This window comes from Alligator mississippiensis, chromosome 12 (assembly GCF_030867095.1).
Source record: "Alligator mississippiensis isolate rAllMis1 chromosome 12, rAllMis1, whole genome shotgun sequence".
Taxonomy (NCBI): Eukaryota; Metazoa; Chordata; order Crocodylia; family Alligatoridae; genus Alligator; species Alligator mississippiensis.
In genome coordinates, this window is record NC_081835.1 from 50998924 (window position 1) to 51020488 (window position 21565).

Genomic DNA, 21565 nt, shown 5'->3' on the forward strand with positions numbered 1-21565 from the left:
CTTACCGAGTGACCGGTTCTCCTTTGTGCTAGATGCAGGACAGACTCACAGCCCTCCATCCCATTCTTCAGTCAGCCCGTGCTCCGAGCCCCGGGTCTCCCAATTCATCAAAAAGTATGTTGCCTCCTGCTTGCTGATCTCGGACACCAACACAGAGCTCTCCTACATCCTGCCCAGTGAGGCTGTCAAGAAAGGCTGCTTTGAGAGGCTTTTCCAGGTATCAGACCTTTGCCCAGATGCTGGTCCAGGGTGGGGCAGGGTGCAGTGGTCTGACTGGGATGTGGAGCTTATTTTCAGTTCTAAAAGAACAGTGTGGAGATGCTTTCTGTCTGCTTGATTCCCCTGAGACATCGGGTAGACACACATTTAGTCTGTTGTACACATCCCTCATGGACAACTCTACCTCTGATTTGTACGTGCTGAATTGTTGTTGCAGCACCGGCTGTGGGAGCAGCACTGAATTGTGTTTCAGGATGGAATATTCTAAGGTTCTAAAGGGATTTGGGTGCCTGATTTGTTAAGGGTTTTGCTCTTAGAGTAGACACAGCCCTTACTGAGTGGCATAGCCTTCAGCATGGAGCGTCCCCCACATCATGCACTCTAGGCTGTTTATGGCTCAGTTTCCAGCACACTCTTGCCTACTCCTGGGCTTTTCTGGTCTGCTGTCAGTTTGTATTGCTGCAGCAGATGCTCCCAGAGCAACACAGGGCACCAGGCCACTAGGACAGCTGCTACAGCATGCTCTTCTTCCCTTCAGGTTGCTTGGGTGGCTCTGGGGGCTTTTTGCTTCCTGTGAGCAGGCAGCAGAAACTCTTCCCTAGGGGAACTGCCATAGCTCCATGGCTGTGGGCAAATTGCAGTGAATGGTGAGTTGGGGCAGAGCACCACTGGGAATGAGACTTCCTGCAACCATAACTACAGGCAATTGTCAATGCCCCCTGTCTCATGCCAACTCACAGGGGACAGGAGTCTGTGACAGCTCTAGCTAAGGATCTGGGCTCAGCCTTTAGCAGTTTTGGAGGTCTGCAGTGCATCAGTCCAGGTGCTGGCAATTGTCAGACATGTAGCCATCCTGTCTGTGGTAGCTGGGCAGTGGGGGAGGCCATCTTTATTCAGGGGGTTGGGACACTGGGCACTGGGACTTGTTGATGCATAACCTGAAAGAACAGCTCTTTGCCATGGTTTGCTTCATCTCCTCATTGGGAGCTATCCCTGTTTGCAGCACCTGGAACAGAGCTTGGATGATCTGGACCTGACCAGCTTTGGGCTAATGGACACAACCCTGGAAGAGGTCTTCCTGAAGGTCTCCGAGGAGGACCAGTCCTTGGAGAACAGTGATATTGGTAGGAGTCTACATAAAGGGCAGGGGCAGGGTTTGTGTTTGGCAGTGTCTGTATATGCTGGCAGGTGAAGAATTTGCTCAGTCTCCTGTCTAGTCTCCTGTCTGCTGCTAGGAAGCTTTGTTAAGAGTGTACCATTAGTGAAAGCCTCCCTCTGGCATGGCCAGCACTGGAGCGCAGGAGCAGGGGAGCTCATGGGACCCAGAAAATCTTGGTAGGGTTTTGGCGTCCTGGGATGGCAGGGTCCTTAAGGAAGAGCTCCTTTCCCCCTCTAAAACACGTTCAGTTCAGGCTTGGATCTGGCCCCTGTGATCCATGCAGCTAGCAATTGAGTAGTTGGCCCATCTCGGGGCCAAACCATTGTTCCTGCCTGAGACCAAGGGCAATATCCATGGAAGGATGCTTTGCCTCAGGATGGATGGCTCTTGATGCTCCCATACCAACCCACCTTCTCCTTGCAGATGTGAAGGAGTCCAAGAAGGATGCCCTGCAGCCACCAGCTCCCCCAATGGGCCCGAAGCCTGAGGCCAATGGAGAGCCCCTTCCTGAAGTGGAGACACCTGAGAAGCCAGACGTGGAGCTCAGCAACCTGGTGGCCTGCTCCGAGCTGGCCCAGTCCCAGGCGTCCCTGCGCTCGGCTTCCTCTGTGGGCTCCGTGCGGGGTGATGAAGGTGGGGCTTATTCGGAGTTCTATGGGGATTACTCTCCGTTGTTTGATAATCTGCAGGACCCTGATAACATCAGTCTGCAAGGTTTGTAACGCACTATATGGCAGGCCTTGAATTTGCTAGAGGGGTAGGCTTGGCCTGCTCGGCTGGGCAGCAGGTGCTTTGCTCTGGCTCTGCTCTCAGCTCCTGTGTGGCACAGGCGAGGTGGTGGCTGCTACCAGCTCCAGTTGGTCTTTGCCATCCCCCCGAACCAGCTTTCTTGTCCCCAGCGTGGGTTCAGGGAGAAAGTTTGCAGCTTGTGCATGGGGGATAGTCAATCAAACCTCTGCATGCCGGAATCTCTCTTCCACCCTGCAGTCCCATTCTTCAACAGAAACATGCCCAGAGGTACCCTCACTAGCTGTGATGAAAGGGAGAGTGAGCACTAGCCCCTGAGCATTGGTGGGTTGCTTAGGAGCAGGAACCCACTCAGATGGAAAAGCCGCAAGTTTAGGGGCCAGCAGGAATTCTTAGAGGATTTCAGCTGGACCTGGGAGATCTCACAGAGCTGCTGTATCCTGATGGTACCTTGCTTGCATTGGCAGTGTGTACCTCAGGCAGGTGTCTGTGTGTGTGCGGAATCCAGAGCTAGAGTCTAGAAGTGTTGCTTGCTGTGGATGAGCACACACCTTGGGACTGACTCTTCTTTGTCATGAGATGGGGCTAGCTGGATTCCTCCCTGAATACAAAGTCCCTCATTCTGGTGGTGACTCCTTCACAAACTGACAGAATCCAGCCAACATGTTTGCCCTTCAAGATGTTTAGCAGTTGGTCCTGTGCAGATGACTTTCAGCCTGAGCCAGACTGTTGGTATTTGTTGTTGCTGATGTATAGTCAGTCATCTAAAACATGTACTGTTTTTTATTCCCTACTCCCTGATTGGATGACAGACTCTAACTGGGAGAATAGTGATATGTTTTCCAGCGGGAAGATTTATGTTTAAAATAACAGTGTATTTTCAGGAGTGTGCCAGAGTCATCACCAGGATACTCAAATCACAAAAATATGGCCAGTGTCAGGATACACATCCCTCTTTGGGCGAGGGAGAGCTCTTGCACCACTTTGTCATGATACACTTGGAAACGTGGCCTGCTTTATGATGCAAGATGAAGGCCTGCTGGGGAGTCTACCTTGTACCGGGTACTGGGAGCATGAGATACCTGAGCTACATCTGCCATGAGGCACCACATCAGCATTTTAGAGTCCAAGCATTTCTGTTTTGAGGCATTTAACCTTTTTTTCCATGAGAATTCAAAGTATTCTGAAGCATTTGCACCAAACTGCCCCTCTCTTCCCCCTCGAACATTTGTATCAAAAATAGTTGTGATGGAAAACTTCTGACTAGCTGTTCTCCAATCAGCTCCCTCAACCCCCCTGGTTTTGCCTGCTGGATCTTGGCACTAGCAGGTCTGTCAGGCACTTCTCCCTTTGTGAGGCTGTCATAGGAAGAGCCTAACACCACCTCACCTTCCAGATGGAGGAGGAGGTTGTGGAGAAGCGCTGAGGGTGCAGTGTGTGGGCACAGATGCACAGGAGTCATGAGGGTGTACTGAAGTGTTTTGATCCTGGTGGATCAGGATTCCCTCAGAAGGGTCCCATATTATGTCAGGTGAGGAGAATTAAAGCCTGCCTTGGCTAAAAAAAATTGAAAAAGAATGGTTGAATGAGAGGAAAAAACATTACCTTTATTTGTTAACCCTCTTCCCCTGGCCTGAACCTACTACCTCCACATTCTCACAGCAAAATGCACAAACCTCTTGAGTGAGGGGCTGTCTGACACATTGGAACAAAAGTCCCAGCCTTCACCTGCTACATGCTTTTATATTTATTGATTCACACATGAATAGATGAGTCTTAAGATCTGGGGCTCCATCACTGATGAGCTGGTTGTGTGGCCTTTGGCAAAGCACTTAACTTCCCTGCCTTGTTTTCCTCAGGTGTAAATTAGAGATCTTGTTAACCTGTTGGATGTAGTGTCCCCTGGGTTCACACACAGCTGTATGATAGTTAAACATCCTCCTGTCTCCTGTGCACTTACGTGATACATCTGTTCAGTCTCCTCTCTGTTAGTGGGGTCTTGGGGCTCCACGTGTTGCTTAGGTTGGGGATACAGTCAGGTATGCTTGGGCAGTCTTATTAACTTGCTGACACTAGAAGGGATGCTCTGGGAGTGGGGGGATCCAGAGCCTCACATAGCAGAGTCTGACATCAGTTCCATCACTGCTTTGCCTGTCCAGAGCTGAGCCTGGGGCTTGGCACTTCCCCAGCTACTGCTAATGGGAGCTCTCTGGCTGCAGCACTCTGTCCTTCTCTGTCTCCAGCCTGTCCCCTTTCCTAAAGGAAGTGCGCTTTCCCGGATACTGGGGTTCCCAGCTCTCCTCCTCCTCTCCCTGACTGCAGCCTTTCAAGGGAATGCTATGTGACTGGGTTGCGTGGAGAACCCCAACCTAGATCACTAGCCACTCAAGCAGCCATGCTTTTACTGATGTGTATGCGTGCCAAGTCCTGAGGGTGTGGTATGGATGCTTCCCCCAGAGTGGTAGGGCCTCAAAGAGCCTAAATTCCTCTGCATGTTGCTTCCCTGTGCTCCAGACCAAGAGGTCAATGCTGAGGCTGAAGACCAGGCCCTGGCAGGACAGGGGAGCTTTAAGCTGGAGGGCTCCTGGCTCAAGCTACGCCAGTTCCACGGGCTGATAGTCAAGCGCTTCCACTGTGCCAAACGCAACACCAAGGCCCTTTTCTCGCAGATCCTGCTGCCTGCCTTCTTCGTTTGCGTGGCCATGACTGTGGCACTCTCAGTGCCTGAAATAGGTGCGTATGGGTGCCGATATCAGGTCTTCCCTAGCCTGCTTTCTCCAGTACACCCAGAGCCAACCCAAGCAGGGTGCGAGGCCCTGCCACCACCCTGATCCTGCGCACCCCAGATCTGAAAAAGCTGCCACAGCCATCAGCAACGTGGGGGGGGGATAGCAAGTGGCTGGATGCAGCCAGTCTGCCCAGCTCTGCAGGCCCCCCAAAGTGCGGGGCCCAGGGCAGTCACCCTGATTCCCACCCTGGGACGGCCCTGAGTATACCTAGTTTCATAGTAGCTAGGGTCGGGAGGGACCTGAACAGATCATCTAGCCTGACCCCCTGCCACGGGCAGGAATGAATGCTGGGTTCACAAGACCGCAGACAGGTGATTGTCCAACTTCCTCTTGAATTTGCCCAAGGTAGGGGTGAGGACCACCTCCCTGGGAAGTTGGTTCCAGATTTTGGCTACCCTAACTGTAAAATATTGCCTACCAACTAAGGTGGTGAGCTACACTTGGGACAAGGGTTATAGCTAAGCCCTGGCTATCTTATACCTCCCCACAGACCTGGGCTTCACAATCCTAGAGTTTCCAGCCCTTACCTTTGAAGATGCCCATGGAAATGTGACCAGTAGTGTTTGACATGTCTGAACCACAGATGGTGGTTCTTGGAGGTGTAAGCCTCCCCAGCCATCTCATGCAGAGGCTGTAGGATGCCCCTTTCCCAGGGTACCCCAGGTTGGCAGCTGTCTGCAACAGGGTGACTATGTTCTACTTGGGGTGGGAAGGCTGGAAACAGGCTCTTTGAATCAGATGCAGTACATGAACCCTGTGGTGAGATGGGATCCACCTGTACTGTGCAGCATGTGGGGGCTGTTTTATAAACTGTGATTCTAGGTCGACTGGCCCTGCCTGTGAAACCCCATCCTGCAGCCTTCCCCTTTTGTGTTTTGCCCCTTAGCAACCCCAGTCACAGCACACTCGGGCACTTCCACTCCAGCCTGCTTTGGACAGCAGCATCCTTCTGTGGCTAATGGGTTCTGGGCTCCATTGGTGAAAAACTGGGGCTTGGCTGGAGCCATCAGCCTTTCTTCATCAACTTGGTGCCAAGGTCATTCTCTGACCCAGAACAGTCTCATCTTGGCTCCTGCTCCCCTTGGAGCATCTGGCCTGGGCTATGGGTGCCTTTGTGCCAGGGGCTGCAGTTGCCATGCAGCTTTCCAAGTAACCCTTGGGTGTTATGGTGGAAGTTGCCCAGCAGTTTTGAAAAGTGGGAGAGGAGGACTCAGCTGGTGGGCCTGCCAGTCCCCCAGGCCATTTCTCTGGGTCCCCAGGACTGGCATCCAGACCCAGAATAGGCAGGTGTGGCAGAGCCCAGTGGCCACCATCATGAGGGAAGTCCTTCAGCAGCATCTCTCCTTGTTTCTCAGGTGACCTGCCCCCTCTGATCCTCTCACCGTCTCAGTATCACAACTACACCCAGCCCAAGGGCAACTTCATCCCCTATGCCAATGAAGAGCGACGCGAGTACCGGTGAGAAGCTGCCACCACTGGCCTGGGAGATGTCCCCAGGCTGCCTTCTTTCTCCTTCCCTCTCCACCAGCAAGGGATTAGGATTACAGGGCATATCCCTGTGAATCTTCTCACCTCATGTCCTGCTAAGGGAAATGCTGCCATGTGGGATTTTGCAGACTCAGGCAGATGCTCAGGAGGGCAGTCAAGCTGCTGCTCTCTGAGCAGGGTCATTCCTCTGAGTCTGGCACTGGGGAAAGGCTCCAGGCTGGAGCTCAGCCTCATCTACTGTCTTTTCCATGGCACAGCTTGACACCAAGACAGGTAATGAGCTTGGGGGCGGTGGCCAGCTGTCTCCACGGGGAATGAGACCAGAAGCTCATTTCATACCAGTTATGGTCAGCCAACACCTATCAGAGATTATAGGCTCAGGTTAGATTTAAGACTGTGTCCAGCAAGCAAGTCTCCCTAGTCCTCATTAGTTCCCTGAGCCACCCAGTCCCCTTCAGCCTCCAAGCCAGGTTGCCAGATCTAACCAAACCCTGAGGGTCCCTCAAGCCATAGTAGCTCAGCTGCTCCTTTAGAGCCTGGCCTAGGAAGCCCATGTTGCTGCTTCATAAGCATTAGGGACTCTTGGGCCTATGCTAAGCGGTCCCCTGCACACTGAGCCCGTCTCACCCACTTTCCCTCTGCAGCATAAAGCTGTCTCCTGATGCCAGCCCTCAGCTGCTCGTCAACACCTTCCACCTGCCCTCAGGGGTGGGGGCCACCTGCGTGCTGAAGACAGCCTTCAACAGCACCCTAGACCAGCTGGTGCAGACCTTGAACCTCAACAGCAATGAGTCCAAGATGCTGGCAGCCAAGTACTTTGATGCCATGTGTGTTGACTCCTTCACCCAGGGCCTGCCGCTGTCCAACTTTGTGCCACCACCTCCGTCCCCTGCCCCATCTGACTATCCTGTCTCCATGGACGAGGACTTGCTGCATGCCTGGAACTCCACCACCTACCCCTCCACTGTCAAAGGTAATGCCTGGCATGGTGACCAGAGTGTAGAGAACAAACAACCCCTGGCCTCATGTCACACAGTGCTGCCTGACTTGGAACTTGGGTGGCTGGCACTGCCCACCGGGCCTAAAGGACTGCTCTCCCTACTGCACCCGGGAAGGGCTTGTCTGGGATTTTCCTATCACACCTTTCAGGGAGGAAGATCTCTGTTGGCGTCGCAGAGTTCAGAAACAAAGGAATGACAAAGTCAGCTTGGAGTTCCTTCCAGCCCAGTGTCATGTATCTGACAGCTGCCAAAACCAGCTGCCTTAAAGGCATGTGTAAGAAGCCCATAGTAACAGATATGGGATAAATGACCCCGCCCAAGTCTCTGACTCCAGTATTTCGAGCATGTCTGGAAGCCTGGAGTTTACTATCCCTCCCCAAATCCTGGTTTCCCTTACACTGTCACCCAGGATGTTTTCAACACATGAATGTCCAGCCCTTTTGTAGAATTTTTCCTGCCAAGTTCTTGGTTTCAGTAGCACCCTGTGGCAGGGAGTTCCCCAGACTGATAGAGCACACCTTGTATAGCACTTTACTTTCTTCCTGTGCCCTCTTTTGGGACCATAGGACAGAGATAAGAATTACTGGTGATCTCCCATCTCTGTGGACTATTCATGCTTCCAGCTACTTCCATCATGTTCCCTGTTCCTCTCCTTCCATAGTTTCATAGTTTCTAGGGTTGGAAGGTTCCTGAACAGATCATCAAGTCCGACCCACTGCCCTGGTAGGAATGAGTGCTAGGATCATAATACCCCAGCCAGATATCTATTCAACCTCCTCTTGAAGACTCCCAAGGTAGGGGAGAGCAACACCTCCTTTGGGAGCCCATTCCAGAGCCTGGCAGCCCTAACTGTAAAGCAAATCCACAAGTAAATCATCTTGGTCACTGAGTGCTGTCAGTCATATGATCTTGATCAATCTCCTCTCCCATCTCTAACCCCTTCTGATTCATTTGGACCTTGTAGTATCTTTAAGAAAATACATAATGAAGGAGCCTCAAATGATAGAGCTATGTGTCTCCAAAGAACCTGTGAGAGCTAATCCTCAGGTATCTGAATCCAGGTGGACTCTGAGCTTTGGCAAGGTCACAAGGATGCTTTCTCCTTGCATGATTCTTTCCTTGTCTCAGCACTCCAATTGTTTCCCCCTTCCCAGAAACAACAGCAGCCATGGCCAATGTTAATGGGCAGTTCTGAAGTGTTCCTGCCTTTCACCATGCAGAAGGGACTTAGAGCTGCTTTTCTTCTCTTGTTCCTTCAGAAACCATCACCTCGGCACCGTCCTTGCCCCGCATCATCCATGAGCCGATTAAGTGCACTTGCTCCATGCAGGGGACGGGCTTCTCCTGCCCCAGCGGGGTGGGAGGCCACCCGCCCCAGATGAAGGTTGTGACAGGGGACATCCTAGCTGACATCACCGGGCGCAATGTTTCAGAGTACCTGCTTTACACCTCAGACCGCTTCCGACTGCACAGGTGAGAGCATGGGCTAGCTCTGCTGCTGTCTGGCCGTGCCAGAGCTTTTTTGGAAGAGGTGGGTGGTTGGGCACTGAAGTGAAGCCAGGAGGGTAATGGATCTCTGGCAGCAGACCACATGAGGTGGCCTGGAGGCATTAGGGGGACTCAGGAGAGCTGCACAGTTGATCATAAGAGTTGGAAGGAGTTCCCTCAGGAGGCTACATGCCTCCTACAGCTGAATGCAGGGGCTTTCCTGCTGGCCCTCTGAGGAGACACAGGGATCATGTTGACTCCTGCTCCATCATCCAGGAAGAGCTGCTCAGCAAATGCTAGGCCCAGTGCATCATGGACTAGCAGCAGTGACAGCATTCCTTGTGGTGAAGGAAATGGCTCTCAAGCCTGCTGTGGTAGCAGGACAGGTGAGGGCAGAATTCCGTTGCCTCTGCTCAGAAGTGTTTTTGCTGTCACAGCCGACAGGAAGAGGGTCCCAGGGTGGCCTATGCCAGGTAAGGCCCTTCAGAGGAGAACAGATCTGGGTTCTCCCTCCCCACAAAGCCTGGCATTTCAAGGGCATCTTTGAGCTGCTTGTGTAGCAAAGGTGGTTGCAGCCTCTCCTCTTGTGTCTCCTTCTACCGCAGGTATGGGGCGCTCACCTTTGGCAATGTCCAGAAATCCATCCCAGCATCGTTTGGGGTCAAGGCTCCTCCCACGGTGCGGAAGATCGCGGTCAGGAGAACAGCCCAGGTAGGAGAGACCTGAGCATGTCTTGTCTGATGGAAGAGAGGAGGTTTTTTCCATGTCCTCTCCCTGGTCCCTTTTCCCACTCACTCTTCCCCCTCCTACTTTCCTGGGCCTTGTCAAAGGGGCTTCTGTGCAAGGGGGTGGTTTTCACTTGCAATAAACTAAGGTCTCCATGTGCTCCTGAGTGAGAGTGGCTCTTGTTCAGGAACCTCATGGGGGAGCCTCCTGGCCCTGACAGTTGCTAGCAGAGAGCTACCTTCGCCAAAATGAGAAAACTGGCTATGTGCTGCCTGCTCTGGGCAGGTACGGCAGCTTTTGGTCTCCAGGGTGTCTGTAAAGCTTTGTAGCAGCACTTGGCCAACTTGCTGCCATTCATGGATGGGCACCATTGCCAGAGCAGTGGGTGACTGCCTAAAGAGCAGCAGTCCCTTGATTCTGGGGTCTTTCTCCCATGCTAGCTCCTAGGACTGGAGGCAAGGGGGCAGGAAGATGTGTAGTGGGAGGGGGGTGTTCCTGCTTGTAACAGGAGAGTGAGTCCCCAGCTACAATACAAGAGCAACTTCCCTGTCTCAGTGGGGCACCAGTTGGCAGCAGATTTTGAAGGAGAGGGTAGGGGTGTGGCAGTCCCCGGGAGGCCTATGCTTTCTCTGTCAGACTTGTCTGGGGCCATCTCTCCTCACTCAAGCCCCTCTGCTTTCCTCCCCTCACTGACCCCTATTGGGGTTTACAAGCTTGAACCCATCTCTCTGCTCTGCTCTTCCAGGTCTTCTACAACAACAAGGGCTACCACAGCATGCCCACCTACCTCAATGCGCTGAACAACGCCATCCTGCGCGCCAACTTGCCCAAAAGCAGGGGAAACCCAGCTGCCTATGGTGAGAGGGCAGGTGTGCGGGTGACCACAGCATGCACAGAGGAGAGACGCATTGGGAACCGACCCCTTCCTGCTTTTGGGGAGCAGCCCAGATGAATGGGGGAAGAAACGTCCCTGGTGGGCAAGCTAGTGCCTGACTCCTTTGTGATGGGGGATTAAGAGAGGGCCCAGCCTGATCAAGCTGCTGCTTTGGTGTTGTTGGGTTTGGAAATACTTGTGAGAGCCCCAGGGGTCATTGCAGGGGGGTAGATGCCATGATTTTCAGTGGCAGAGGCTGAAGTAAGCCCTAAGTGGCTCTGGTCAAGTCCCTCTGTGCTGCAGCTTATGCCAGTATGAAACGGCAAGAGCAGAGGCCCTGCTGGGGTTCATATATGGTTTATCAGTTAACATCTGAAGTTCTGTGAGCTTCTCCGAGCAGAGGTACAGGAGGAGGATTATTGCTGGTGACAGGACTCCCTCTGCTCTGCAGCAGGGAAGGAAACGTCTTGCTCTTCCTCAGGATAGGCACCAGGTCCTGCTGTTCTCAGCCGGCCTGTCTGAGGCTGAGGGAGCGAAGGGCTGCTGTTCTGCTTTCACATAATCTGCATTCCCTTTCCTGTTTTTGCTGTAGGTATCACAGTAACCAATCACCCCATGAACAAGACCAGCGCCAGCCTCTCCCTGGATTACCTGTACGTACCAGTGGGGTATGGTGTTTGTCATACAAAGGGAAGAAGACACTGCCGGGGTGGCCGTGGCCATAGGACCGCACAAGGCAGGAGCAGTGCCAGCCCCTGCCACCCCTGAGAGGGGCTGTGTGGTGAACAGTGGGAAGCAAAGGAGGAAACTGCAGAATGGGCTGTCTGTTCTGTAACAGACAAGCAGGCTTAGGCAGGGCCATAGGCAGCTGCCTTTTAGAAAGGCCACCGTTGGCATTGGAGGCCTACTTGGGAAGCAACCAAAAAACAACATGGGGGGGGGGGTATCTTGGGAGCATGAGTCACTTTTCTGAAGAACTTAGAATTTTGCCATTTCCCCTGCTTATGGCGGGTCTCTCTGCTTAGATTGGCATGTGCTGCCTCCCCACTGGGGTGCCTGGCAGTGGTGGCCACTATCTCTGGGTGAGTTGCCCCTTGCCATTCACTGAAGATGACAAACTCTTTTCCTCCTCCTTGCTCCTGTTTCTGCTGCCTTTCCCACACTGTAGACTGCAAGGCACAGATGTGGTCATTGCCATCTTCATCATCGTGGCCATGTCCTTCGTGCCAGCCAGCTTTGTGGTGTTCCTAGTGGCTGAGAAGGCTACCAAAGCCAAGCACCTGCAGTTTGTGAGCGGCTGTGACCCAGTGATCTATTGGCTGGCCAACTATGTCTGGGATATGGTAAGAGCAGACAAGGTGTTTCAGAGCAGTTGTGCCTACTCAAGTCGACCCATACAGTGAAGGAGTTGGCCAGTGGGGGCTATGTGCACTGGGCATGCCACTGAGGACCATCAAGCAAGAGACATCCATGTCCCTCCCAGATGTGGTGGGCCAGTCCCCTGAAGGCTCTTCACCCCCAGTAAACTCCTTCCTCAGCAGACACTTCCAGAACTGGGCCATTTTCCCCACCCCTCTCCTAGTTCCCAATGCCCATGGAAGGTCTTTGAGCTATTTCCCTCCTACCCGTCCTGCAAAGGTTGCTGCACTTTTAGCCAGGACCTCAGCCTATCTGCAGAGTTCTCTGGCTGTATGACACTGCTTTCCCTCACCTCTGTTGGCTGTCTGACAGTACTCTGCTGCCATTGTGCCTCCTATTAGCATAGGAGCTGCTGGGCATTGTTCCTGGGGAATGCACAGCAGCACACTTGGATTTGGTGGGGTTACTGGGGTGGCTTGGCTGTGTGTCTCTGACCCATGTGGGTCTTTGGCACACAGGGGCCATGTGGAATGCAGTAGGTTTGGTATCTGAGGTTATCATCCCATCCTGGATCCTGAGGGAATAATTGTTCTGCCCTTCCCTTTGGCCTGGTTTCATATCTCTGAAGCGAGGGGCTTGGACTGGGACAATGCATGTCCTGTTTCATGAAGACTTCAGCAGGAAATGGAACCATCTTGGTCTCCCTGAAAAGCCCTGACAAAAGGGGCTCTTATGAACGAACAATGAAATGTTGAGGCACCAGTTCTAGTGTAAATACTACAGCAATGCTAGGAAAGGACTCAGACTGCCCATCTTGAGTCTCTCTGTCTAGGTACTGTACCTACTTGGCATCTGCTGCAGTGTTAAGCACCAACCAAGTGTTTAAAGAGGCAATATAGCAGTCTGTGTCATGCCCGTGGCTGTCCAGCCTGTAGGAGAAATAGCTCCAATAGAGCATGGGGCTTTGGGCACAAGACCTGACCTGTTGAGAGAAAGTGAATTTGGGTCCTGGCCATGGTGGAGTCTGGGGTTCCTTCTCCCCTTTGTGGTAAGCTCCGCTGCCCAGGTCTGCCATGGTGCCTCCTGCACCACATTTGTTTTCTCCTGAAAGGCAGTCTGGGCTCTGGTCTCAGCTCCCTCCACCAATTTGACTCACTTCTCTTGTTTCTTTTCCAGCTGAACTACCTGGTGCCAGCCACCTGCTGCATCATCATCCTCTTTGTGTTCGACCTTCCGGCATATACCTCTTCCACCAACTTCCCGGCCGTTCTCTCGCTTTTCCTGCTCTATGGGTACGTCCACAAGGCTGCTGTTCACTATAAATGCTGTTGTATACAGGAACTAGGCTTCTGCCTTTAGTTTTGCTTCCTCTCGAGTGAGAAATCTAGGATTCCCCACCCCTCTCTCAGCCTCTCTCGCCCTGTAACACTTAACCACAGATAGTCTCTACCTTGTCCTACTACAGGCTAGTGTTCTTCCTTATTACTCCTGTTCTCACACAAGACACTCCTGTTTCTGCAAAGGGGTGAAGGATGCCTTGTAGCTAGAACATGGATCTTAGCACAGCCAAGCCTGTGAGGGCTCCTGTTTGAATTGCATGGACCATAGTGCTCAGAGCTGGCTCTCAGCTTCTGGGCTTGGACCATGTGTGCACAGGGATCTCAGCTTCTGGTGCAGGCTGGCATTAGTTGAGACCTGCCCTGGTGTGGCTCTCCACAGAATCTCTCTATACCAGTGACTACCAAGATCTAATTCAGATCTTGTGGCCCGGCCCCCTGCAGCTCACACTGAAGTCTGTGGGAGAACTGGGTGCTCATTACCCACCAAAATCGGGCTCATGGGGTCTCAAGGTGGGTGCCCAGAAAAGGAAGCCACTTCTGAAAATGCGTGTTTTGGTGTCTGGGCATCTAATCTGTCAGAGCAGCCCTGTCTGCGATGGGTCACTGCACTGCTCTGCTGCACAGGGCAATGTGGCAGGCCAATCCCATCCATGTCTGCTGCATGCCTTGAGAGCCAAGTGGGAGGTCACCATAGAAGGGCAAGAGGTTTGCTTGTTCTGTTTTGTTTGGAGACTCTCCCAGTGCAGCTACTACTGATTCAAGATTAACTCTGGGAGATGTTTGAGGAGTGGCTAAAGCTACTCTACTTATAGCCAGTGAACTAAGAATCCTAGAGTTAGAAATTTGTCATCCAGTAGGTGTAATGGGGACAGATAGAGCATCCAGTAGATCACCTATCTGCATTGGGTATAAGGGAAGACAGGCCTGGTCCCTGTCTGCTGTCTCTGATACAGTTATCCTGGGGTTCTTTTTCCACCAGTTGGTCTATTACCCCCATCATGTACCCAGCCTCCTTCTGGTTTGAGGTGCCCAGCTCAGCTTATGTCTTCTTGATCGTTATTAACCTCTTCATTGGCATCACGGCCACCGTCGCAACCTTCCTACTGCAGCTCTTTGAGCACGACAAGGTAGATGCATGCATGTTCCTGTGGGTCACCAGAAGGGGAGCAGGACATCTGGCACAATTCCATCTAGCTCAGTTTTACTTGATTTGGCAAGACCTGCTGTGGGCCAGTGCCTGTGGTATCCAAGCTATCATTGCTAAGCTGCTGGTGGTGATAGCCACAAGAGAAGGGGAGGGAGCACATCGCCACAGCCTGCTCTGTTGGGCTGTAGCGCAGGGTGTCTGCTTGCTAGCTCTTTTTAACATGATTTTGGCACTACTGATCCTCTCCACGCAGCTCCCCCTCTCCACACAGCACAGCCATTTTTCTTGGGGACATTCCTAGCTGGTGACACACAAGACAGAACCAAGCACATCATCTCCTTTCTTTGCCCCACCTTCAGGACTTGAAGGTTGTTAACAGCTACCTGAAGAGTTGCTTCCTTATCTTCCCTAACTACAACTTGGGTCACGGGCTGATGGAAATGGCATACAACGAATACATCAATGAATACTACGCCAAGATCGGTAAGTCCACTGTTTGCTACCTGCTTCAGCACGGCCTGATTTATGGTTGATCTAACACACCCTGTTTTATCCATGAAAACCAGACTGGCTGCCATGGGTTTACATCCAAGTGAGAGGCAGACTGTGTGCCTGGATGGAATGGTCTGAGGCAGGCTGTTGGGCAGGGGCTGTAGTTGTGCTGTAGTTTATGATGTCTAGCATAATCTAGGGCCTATATCTGAGGCATCGCCTCGACACAAGCCACTAATAACCATAAGAGCCATGTCATCCTGGTCAGTCATGTCACTGTTGTCATCAAATTTCCCAGAAAAAAACAGCTTTGGTTGGAAAATTTAGGACTATGTCCAGGTTACTTCAAGTGCGTCAGAGATGAGGCTGCTTTTAGTGGTCTATTTTAGGAGACTTTCTAACCAACTTTCCCTCCTGTCACATTGAGGTATCTTTAGCTTGCTCCTAAAAATCTCTTTCCATTTCCTAATCTGTTCCCATCTCTTAATTTTTCAGAGCTGCTGGCTGCTTAATATTTTTGGAACAGAATCAGAATGATCCTCCAAATATACATTTTCATTTACAGTTTTGTCACCTGATTGACATTGAAAAATTGCATGATGACTTTTTAATGGTGAACGGTTTCATAATTAAAAGGCATTGTTCTTCCCAGATATAGCACTGATGACAATAAATAGCCTCAGACACTTGCTATGGCACTGATCCCAGGAATGAAGCTAAATTGAAAGTGAAATAAAACTCTTTTGCCCATGCACTGACACATTATTATACTGGGGAAATACTTTTCTGTTTTTTTCACGGTCCAGCTCAAGTAATGTATATAATTTTTGATAGACCCTACTTCTTCCCTTGGAGATTTTCCATCTAAGCCTTGAGCTTGTTGTTTCACAATGTGCTAATAATGTTTAATTTTCATTGCCTTTTGATGTTCTACTTTAACCTACTTTTGGATTTAGTAAAATTCTAGGCATTTCAGTTTAGAATATCATTATTCTGTTTAAATATCATTGCTGTGTAAAAATATTCTTCGCACAACACTAAGAAATGCCTAAAAATCTTAAAACTTAGCTCCTTCAGCCATTTACGCATGGGCATGACTTCTCCTTCTGGCTCACTCTGGCTGTGGTGGCCCCACTCAGTGGAAAAATTGAAGTAAATGCATCTGTCCTGGCAGAATCAGGGCCCAGATTAAATTGCCTCAAACTATAACTAGATTGTAAAGGGCATTTTAAATAGCTGTCTGTTGGGAAATTCCTATGATTCATTCCTCTCTTGTACATTTGCAGACTTTTCTTTTTTTCTGTTATTTGAGCAACTAAGGTAACTTGATTTTCCTTTCATGCATTGATATTATGTAGTGGTGTCTTATGGGGGAAAAATACGGCTGCTCTCCATCCTCATGCTCCAGGGCTCAGTTTGTCACCATCTGGGGTCAGGAAGGAATTACCCAACCTTTCACAAAAGTGCATTTGTAACAGGCTTGTGCATTTCCCTAGGTGCAATATGTGATTCCTTTTGTCTTATCTTTGTCTGCACATTTATCCTCTTCACTTCTCTACTCAGGGCAGTTTGATAAAATTAAATCACCCTTTGAGTGGGACATTGTGACCCGTGGCCTGGTTGCCATGACAATTGAAGGCTTTGTTGGTTTCTTCATCACGATTATGTGCCAGTATAACTTCCTTCGGAAACCACAGTGAGTGGCAATGGGGGGGGGGCGGGGGGGAGGCACTCCATCCATCACTCCCTGTGGGCTCTCCATGGGGTCAGACATGGGTGGGCTGTCAGGGGTCCAGCAGAGTTGATTCCCAGCAACTGAAGCTTTGCAGCAATGCAGTGAGGGGCAGATGTCTGGGAATGAGCTTACCAGGCTCCCAGAACAGAAGCTGCACTAGGAGGTTGCTTTGAGAGGCTGGTACCCAGATCAACATGGGCCTTGTATTCAACTCTGGGATCTGTATGTTGCCCTTCAGCAACACGAACTGGAGTGTGGAGCTGACTGGTCTCTGAGCCCTGGTGCCAAACCAGGCTAGGTTCTGCTGCTGAGTCAGCCCTGTCCAGCCTCTGCAGGATTGCCCTGCCTTGATGTGGCAGGCATAGGCCATGCTCACTGGTTAGACCATGCAAGCCTGTGCTAAAGTAACCTCTCAGGCTGGCATAAGCCCCCATGGAACCTGGCTCCTAGAGCAGGGAGTGCTCTGTCAGGCTGGTGGGTGCTCTGATGCAGGGGGGAACAGTGGGACTGTGCTACTTTACACTGGGAGTAACAGCAGGGTGGTGTTCCCTGGAGGGCCTTGGGGTACTCCGCATCACTCCTGGGTAGGGTTCTGGGCCTGCACCGTGTTCAGGGAAGTGCCCCACAGTTAAATTGCAGATAGTGTTTTCCTGGGCTTGTGGGTCCGCAAAACATGACTGAGCCTCCCCCTATACATGGGAGGAAGGCATCCCAATGTGTAGTCCTGATGCTGCTAGTTCATTGCCCTCTGCCCTTCCGGAGCCAGGAGCACTCTGTGGTTCAGTCTGGGCCCATGTGTTCCAGTTCTGTTCTTCAGGCTGCATTGCTGGAGCAGCTATACCATGGACAGCACAAAGGAAGGAGTATCAACATTTAATTAATCTATGCTGTCCTACCTCTCCACATATGGGGAAACAGAGACATAGAAAGTGGTTGGGGGGTGGCTGGTGACAGTTGCTTAGTAAACCAGAGCAGAGCTGTCATTTAGGATCTGGAGCTTCTGGCCTTGTGCTTCACCCAGGGGACCAATCTCTCCTGAGCTGGATCCTGGAGATGCCTGATTCTGGCTGTGGACCCCAAAGCCCTTCGTCCAAGAGTGACCCTTTCCCCTCTGGGGGTGTATTCCACAGCTCTCCAGCGAGCTTAGCCTCTGGGCGATTTCTGGAGAGCACTCACTCACTACTGGGCCATGGAGAACAGGGTGGCCCTGCTGTGTGCTAGGAGTGGAGATGACAGTAGGACCCAGGAGTCCTGAGTTGGAACCCTGTGCAGTAACCACTAGAGCCTTGTGCAATTCAGAGCCTTAGGGATGCGTCTGGGATTGGGCACCATCAGAGACCGGATGTTGTACCCCAAAACAAGCCACCCCCTGCTGTTTCCAAGTAGCCCAATCTAAGCCCTGATGATTTTAATAGGAGGAGGCAGAGATGAGTGGTGGGGGTGGGATGTTGCCTCTCTGGCTCATCTGAGCTCACAGTGCTACTGCCTTGATCCCAGTGTCACATTCCCCTCTCCCCCAGGCGGCTGCCTGTCTCCACCAAACCCATCGAGGACGACATCGATGTGGCCAATGAGAGGCACCGGGTCCTGCGTGGTGATGCCGACAACGACATGCTCAAGATAGAGAACCTGACCAAGGTAGAATGGCCTCTGTCCTCTGCACCCTCAGCACTATGGGGATGAGGACTCGGATGTAAGGTGCTGCCCACCACGGGTCTTCAGCAGCAGGAGCTGAGCCCTAGACCTCTGCATCCAAAACCGTGAGCCTCTGCTGCCTGAGGCAAGACACAGCTCTTAGCTCAGGGGCCTTAGGCCCATCATAGCCACCAGAGGAGCAGTACCAAGAGTGGGTTATGCAGGCAGGGGGGCAGGGGAAGCCTGGGCCCAAAGCTAGAGGTGCATGTGCCCCACATGCCCCTGGAACCAATTGCAGGGGTCTGGTTTGGAGCAGAGGAGAAGGATGGGCAAGTCTGCAGCTCTGCTAATGCCTTCCCCTCCTGGAGCACAGGTGTTGGTCCTGTGGGTGCCTTCCATTGCCACCACCATAGGGTGAGGTGACTCTGTGACCCAGTCCCCTGCAGCTGCAGCTCTGATCCTGCTTAGGGAGCTGTCACCCTGAGCTATGGTTCTGTTCCTCTTTGCACCAGGTCTACAAGTCCCGCAAGATTGGGCGCATCCTGGCTGTGGACCGGCTGTGCGTGGGCGTTCGTCCTGGGGAGTGCTTTGGATTGCTGGGTGTCAATGGAGCAGGCAAGACCACCACCTTCAAGATGCTGACTGGGGACGAGAGCACCACAGGGGGAGAGGCCTTCATCAATGGACACAGGTGCCAGCACTCTGGGTGTGGGTGGGAGTAGGGGGTGGTGCCGTGCTGTGGAGTGGGGAGCCTCCTGGGGGAGCCTTAAGATGACTGAAACAATATGCCAAACTGCATATGCTAAATAAGTTGGAGTGAACTGCCTGGTCATCCAGCTGGCCTGCAGAGCAGTCCTTGCAAAGCAGGGACCAGTGCTGTGTCCTGTAGACAGTCAGTGACATGGTGTGCACTGCTCATCCCCTGTCCTCAGGTGTGACAGTCTAGTGCTTTTTAAGCTGGGGAAGTGGAGGCACAGGGCAGGGAGTGACCTGTCTCAGAACACCCAAGTGGTCTGCATCAGCAGCCTCACACTAGCTCCATCTCCTGTCCCCACAGCATCCTGAAGGAGCTGCTCCAGGTGCAGCAGAGCTTGGGCTACTGCCCCCAGTTTGATGCCCTCTTCGACGAGCTCACAGCTCAGGAGCACCTGGAGCTGTACACCCGGCTGCGTGGCATTCCCTGGAAGGATGAGGAGAGGGTAAGCTTCAGTGAACCCCTGGTACGTCACAGAAGGGTTCTGCCTGTTCCCTCCAGCGGCTGCCTCCGGTTACCAGAACCAGACTGTGGCTCTCGGCCAGGGGGTCCATGCCCAGTAGCTGGTTCTCCGCTTTGCCCAGGCACTGCTGCCTCTCCAGCAGTGATGGAGGATGCTTGGCCCCATGTGTAGGGCTTGGTCACCTGAGCCCCTCCTGCTCTGCCCCCCTCCAGGTGGTGAAGTGGGCGCTAAAGAAGCTGGAACTCGACAAATACGCTGACAAGCCGGCCAGCACCTACAGCGGAGGCAACAAGAGGAAACTGTCCACAGCCATCGCCCTGATTGGATACCCCTCCTTTATCTTCTTGGTGAGGACATGGCCTCCCCTTGACCTGGGCCCAGCTGTGTTCCTGTATGTCTCAGCCCTGGCTCCTGCCAGCCTCTGAGGTCCATGGTGCTGAGATAAGGGATGTCCACACAGACCTTTACCCTGGGCTGAGCTGATACTGGGGCACAGCTACCTTCAGTAAAACAAGCCCCAGTAGTGGAATATAGGTGTCCTCTCTGACCAACCCTCCCTTGGAGAAGGGGGTCCCTGTGGTCACCCCCTTGGCTCCACAGCTGGACCTGATGCAGGTGTGAGCAGGGATAGCAGGTCCTCATGTGCAGGGCACACCCCTCCATGCCTGGTAGGTTTGCATCCTCATAAGGTCTTGTGAGGGAAGCGGACAGTGACCAGCATGGGCACCAGCTGCTGAAGGAAGGACAGAAAGACCCCAGCAAGGTGAGGTGGCTGAGTGATTGGGGGGGAAGTTAGAGCTAGCTCATGTGGGGTTTGTTTCCTACCTGGCAGGATGAGCCCACAACAGGCATGGACCCCAAGGCACGTCGCTTCCTGTGGAACCTCATCCTGGACATCATCAAAACTGGCCGCTCGGTTGTGCTGACATCCCACAGGTTGGTCAAGACCCAAGGAACTCCTTGAGGTGTGATGGCCCCCTTCTCCCACCTCTGCATGGGACCCCCCAGTGGGAGAGCTACCAGCTGGGGTGTCTTGTCTTGTTGGGCCCTGGTCCCATTCACATCTCCGAAACGCTTCCCTAATGGCAGCCCAGGGCCCTGCCCCGTGGGCCCCTATGATCACCCCCTTAGCTTCAGCACCTGACCTGGTGCAGGCCATTCTTGTGCCCATGGACATCACAGCCTCCAGTGCCCAGCATACAGCACATCTGGGCCTTGCATCCTCATTCCCATGGCCTGCTCACCCCCAGCCTTGCCTCCCTCAGCATGGAGGAGTGCGAGGCGCTGTGCACCAGGCTGGCCATCATGGTGAATGGGCGGCTCAAGTGTCTTGGCAGCATCCAGCACCTGAAAAACAGGTAAGAGATTCTACCCAGGGGAGGAGTCCAGGAGAGGGGAGCAGCACCTGCACTGTCAGGACAGACCCTCCACCTGGATGGGGCTGCAGAAATTGCTGCCATGGTGGGTGGTGGTGTTGCTCCCTGCCATCTCTCCTGGGAGGTGCATGGCTTCCACAGTGTCAGCTCTTTCATAGTGTCACTGTCGGGAAGGACTTCTTTGGTGTGAGGGCCACCCTGGGCTGGCTCGTAGTCAGGGCAAGTCCCCTCTTCTTCCTGGTGCAAGGCATCTACACAGTGGAGTTTGAGGGAAGGCCTAGGCACAGGGCTGGCAGGAGGGGGCTCTCAGCAGAGCTGTCCCAGACTGAGTTACAGACTTCCTGCCTTTAGCAGCCCAGTGGCATCAGTATCTGTGGTCCCAAGGCTCACATGCAGCCCTCCCCAGCACTCATTTCTTGCACTCAAGTCAGCATTGAGGTGAGTACCCCATTGGCTCCCAGCAACGGGAGGTCAGGCCAGCACAGCACCAGCCTGGCTAAAGATGGACAGTCATGGAGGAGTGCCAGCCTGGGCTGGAGGGGGAGTTCTGCGGGGGTCACACACCTCCATGGAGGGCCATGGCACAGCACTATGCCCCTCTCCTGGGAGCAGGGTTACATGCTTCGGTGGGCAGATGTGGGTTGATGTTGTGTCCCTGGTGCCTGCCCAGATTTGGAGATGGCTACATGATCACAGTACGGACCAAGTCCAGCCTCAACGTCAAGGAAGTAGTGCGGTTCTTCAACCGGAACTTCCCAGAGGCCATCCTCAAG

The 21565-nt window shown here is 52.8% G+C and overlaps 1 protein-coding gene across 2 annotated transcripts in view; it reads left to right on the top strand.

The window, feature by feature from the left end:
- ABCA2 (ATP binding cassette subfamily A member 2) overlaps window positions 1–21565 on the top strand; it is an 87465-nt gene that overhangs the window by 58497 nt on the left and 7403 nt on the right. Inside the window, exons 25-46 of one of the 2 annotated variants that reach the window (XM_059715515.1) lie at window positions 33–217; window positions 1223–1343; window positions 1802–2092; window positions 4640–4858; window positions 6270–6372; window positions 7047–7375; window positions 8663–8876; window positions 9497–9602; window positions 10363–10474; window positions 11084–11144; window positions 11660–11834; window positions 13027–13142; window positions 14170–14317; window positions 14697–14820; window positions 16393–16525; window positions 18085–18202; window positions 18712–18890; window positions 19257–19398; window positions 19629–19763; window positions 20249–20352; window positions 20682–20774; window positions 21463–21565. In XM_059715515.1, the coding sequence (XP_059571498.1) occupies window positions 33–217; window positions 1223–1343; window positions 1802–2092; window positions 4640–4858; window positions 6270–6372; window positions 7047–7375; window positions 8663–8876; window positions 9497–9602; window positions 10363–10474; window positions 11084–11144; window positions 11660–11834; window positions 13027–13142; window positions 14170–14317; window positions 14697–14820; window positions 16393–16525; window positions 18085–18202; window positions 18712–18890; window positions 19257–19398; window positions 19629–19763; window positions 20249–20352; window positions 20682–20774; window positions 21463–21565 (3311 nt within the window). The remainder of the gene's footprint in view (window positions 1–32; window positions 218–1222; window positions 1344–1801; window positions 2093–4639; window positions 4859–6269; window positions 6373–7046; window positions 7376–8662; window positions 8877–9496; window positions 9603–10362; window positions 10475–11083; window positions 11145–11659; window positions 11835–13026; window positions 13143–14169; window positions 14318–14696; window positions 14821–16392; window positions 16526–18084; window positions 18203–18711; window positions 18891–19256; window positions 19399–19628; window positions 19764–20248; window positions 20353–20681; window positions 20775–21462) is intronic. The other variant, XM_059715516.1, reaches the window with a different exon arrangement.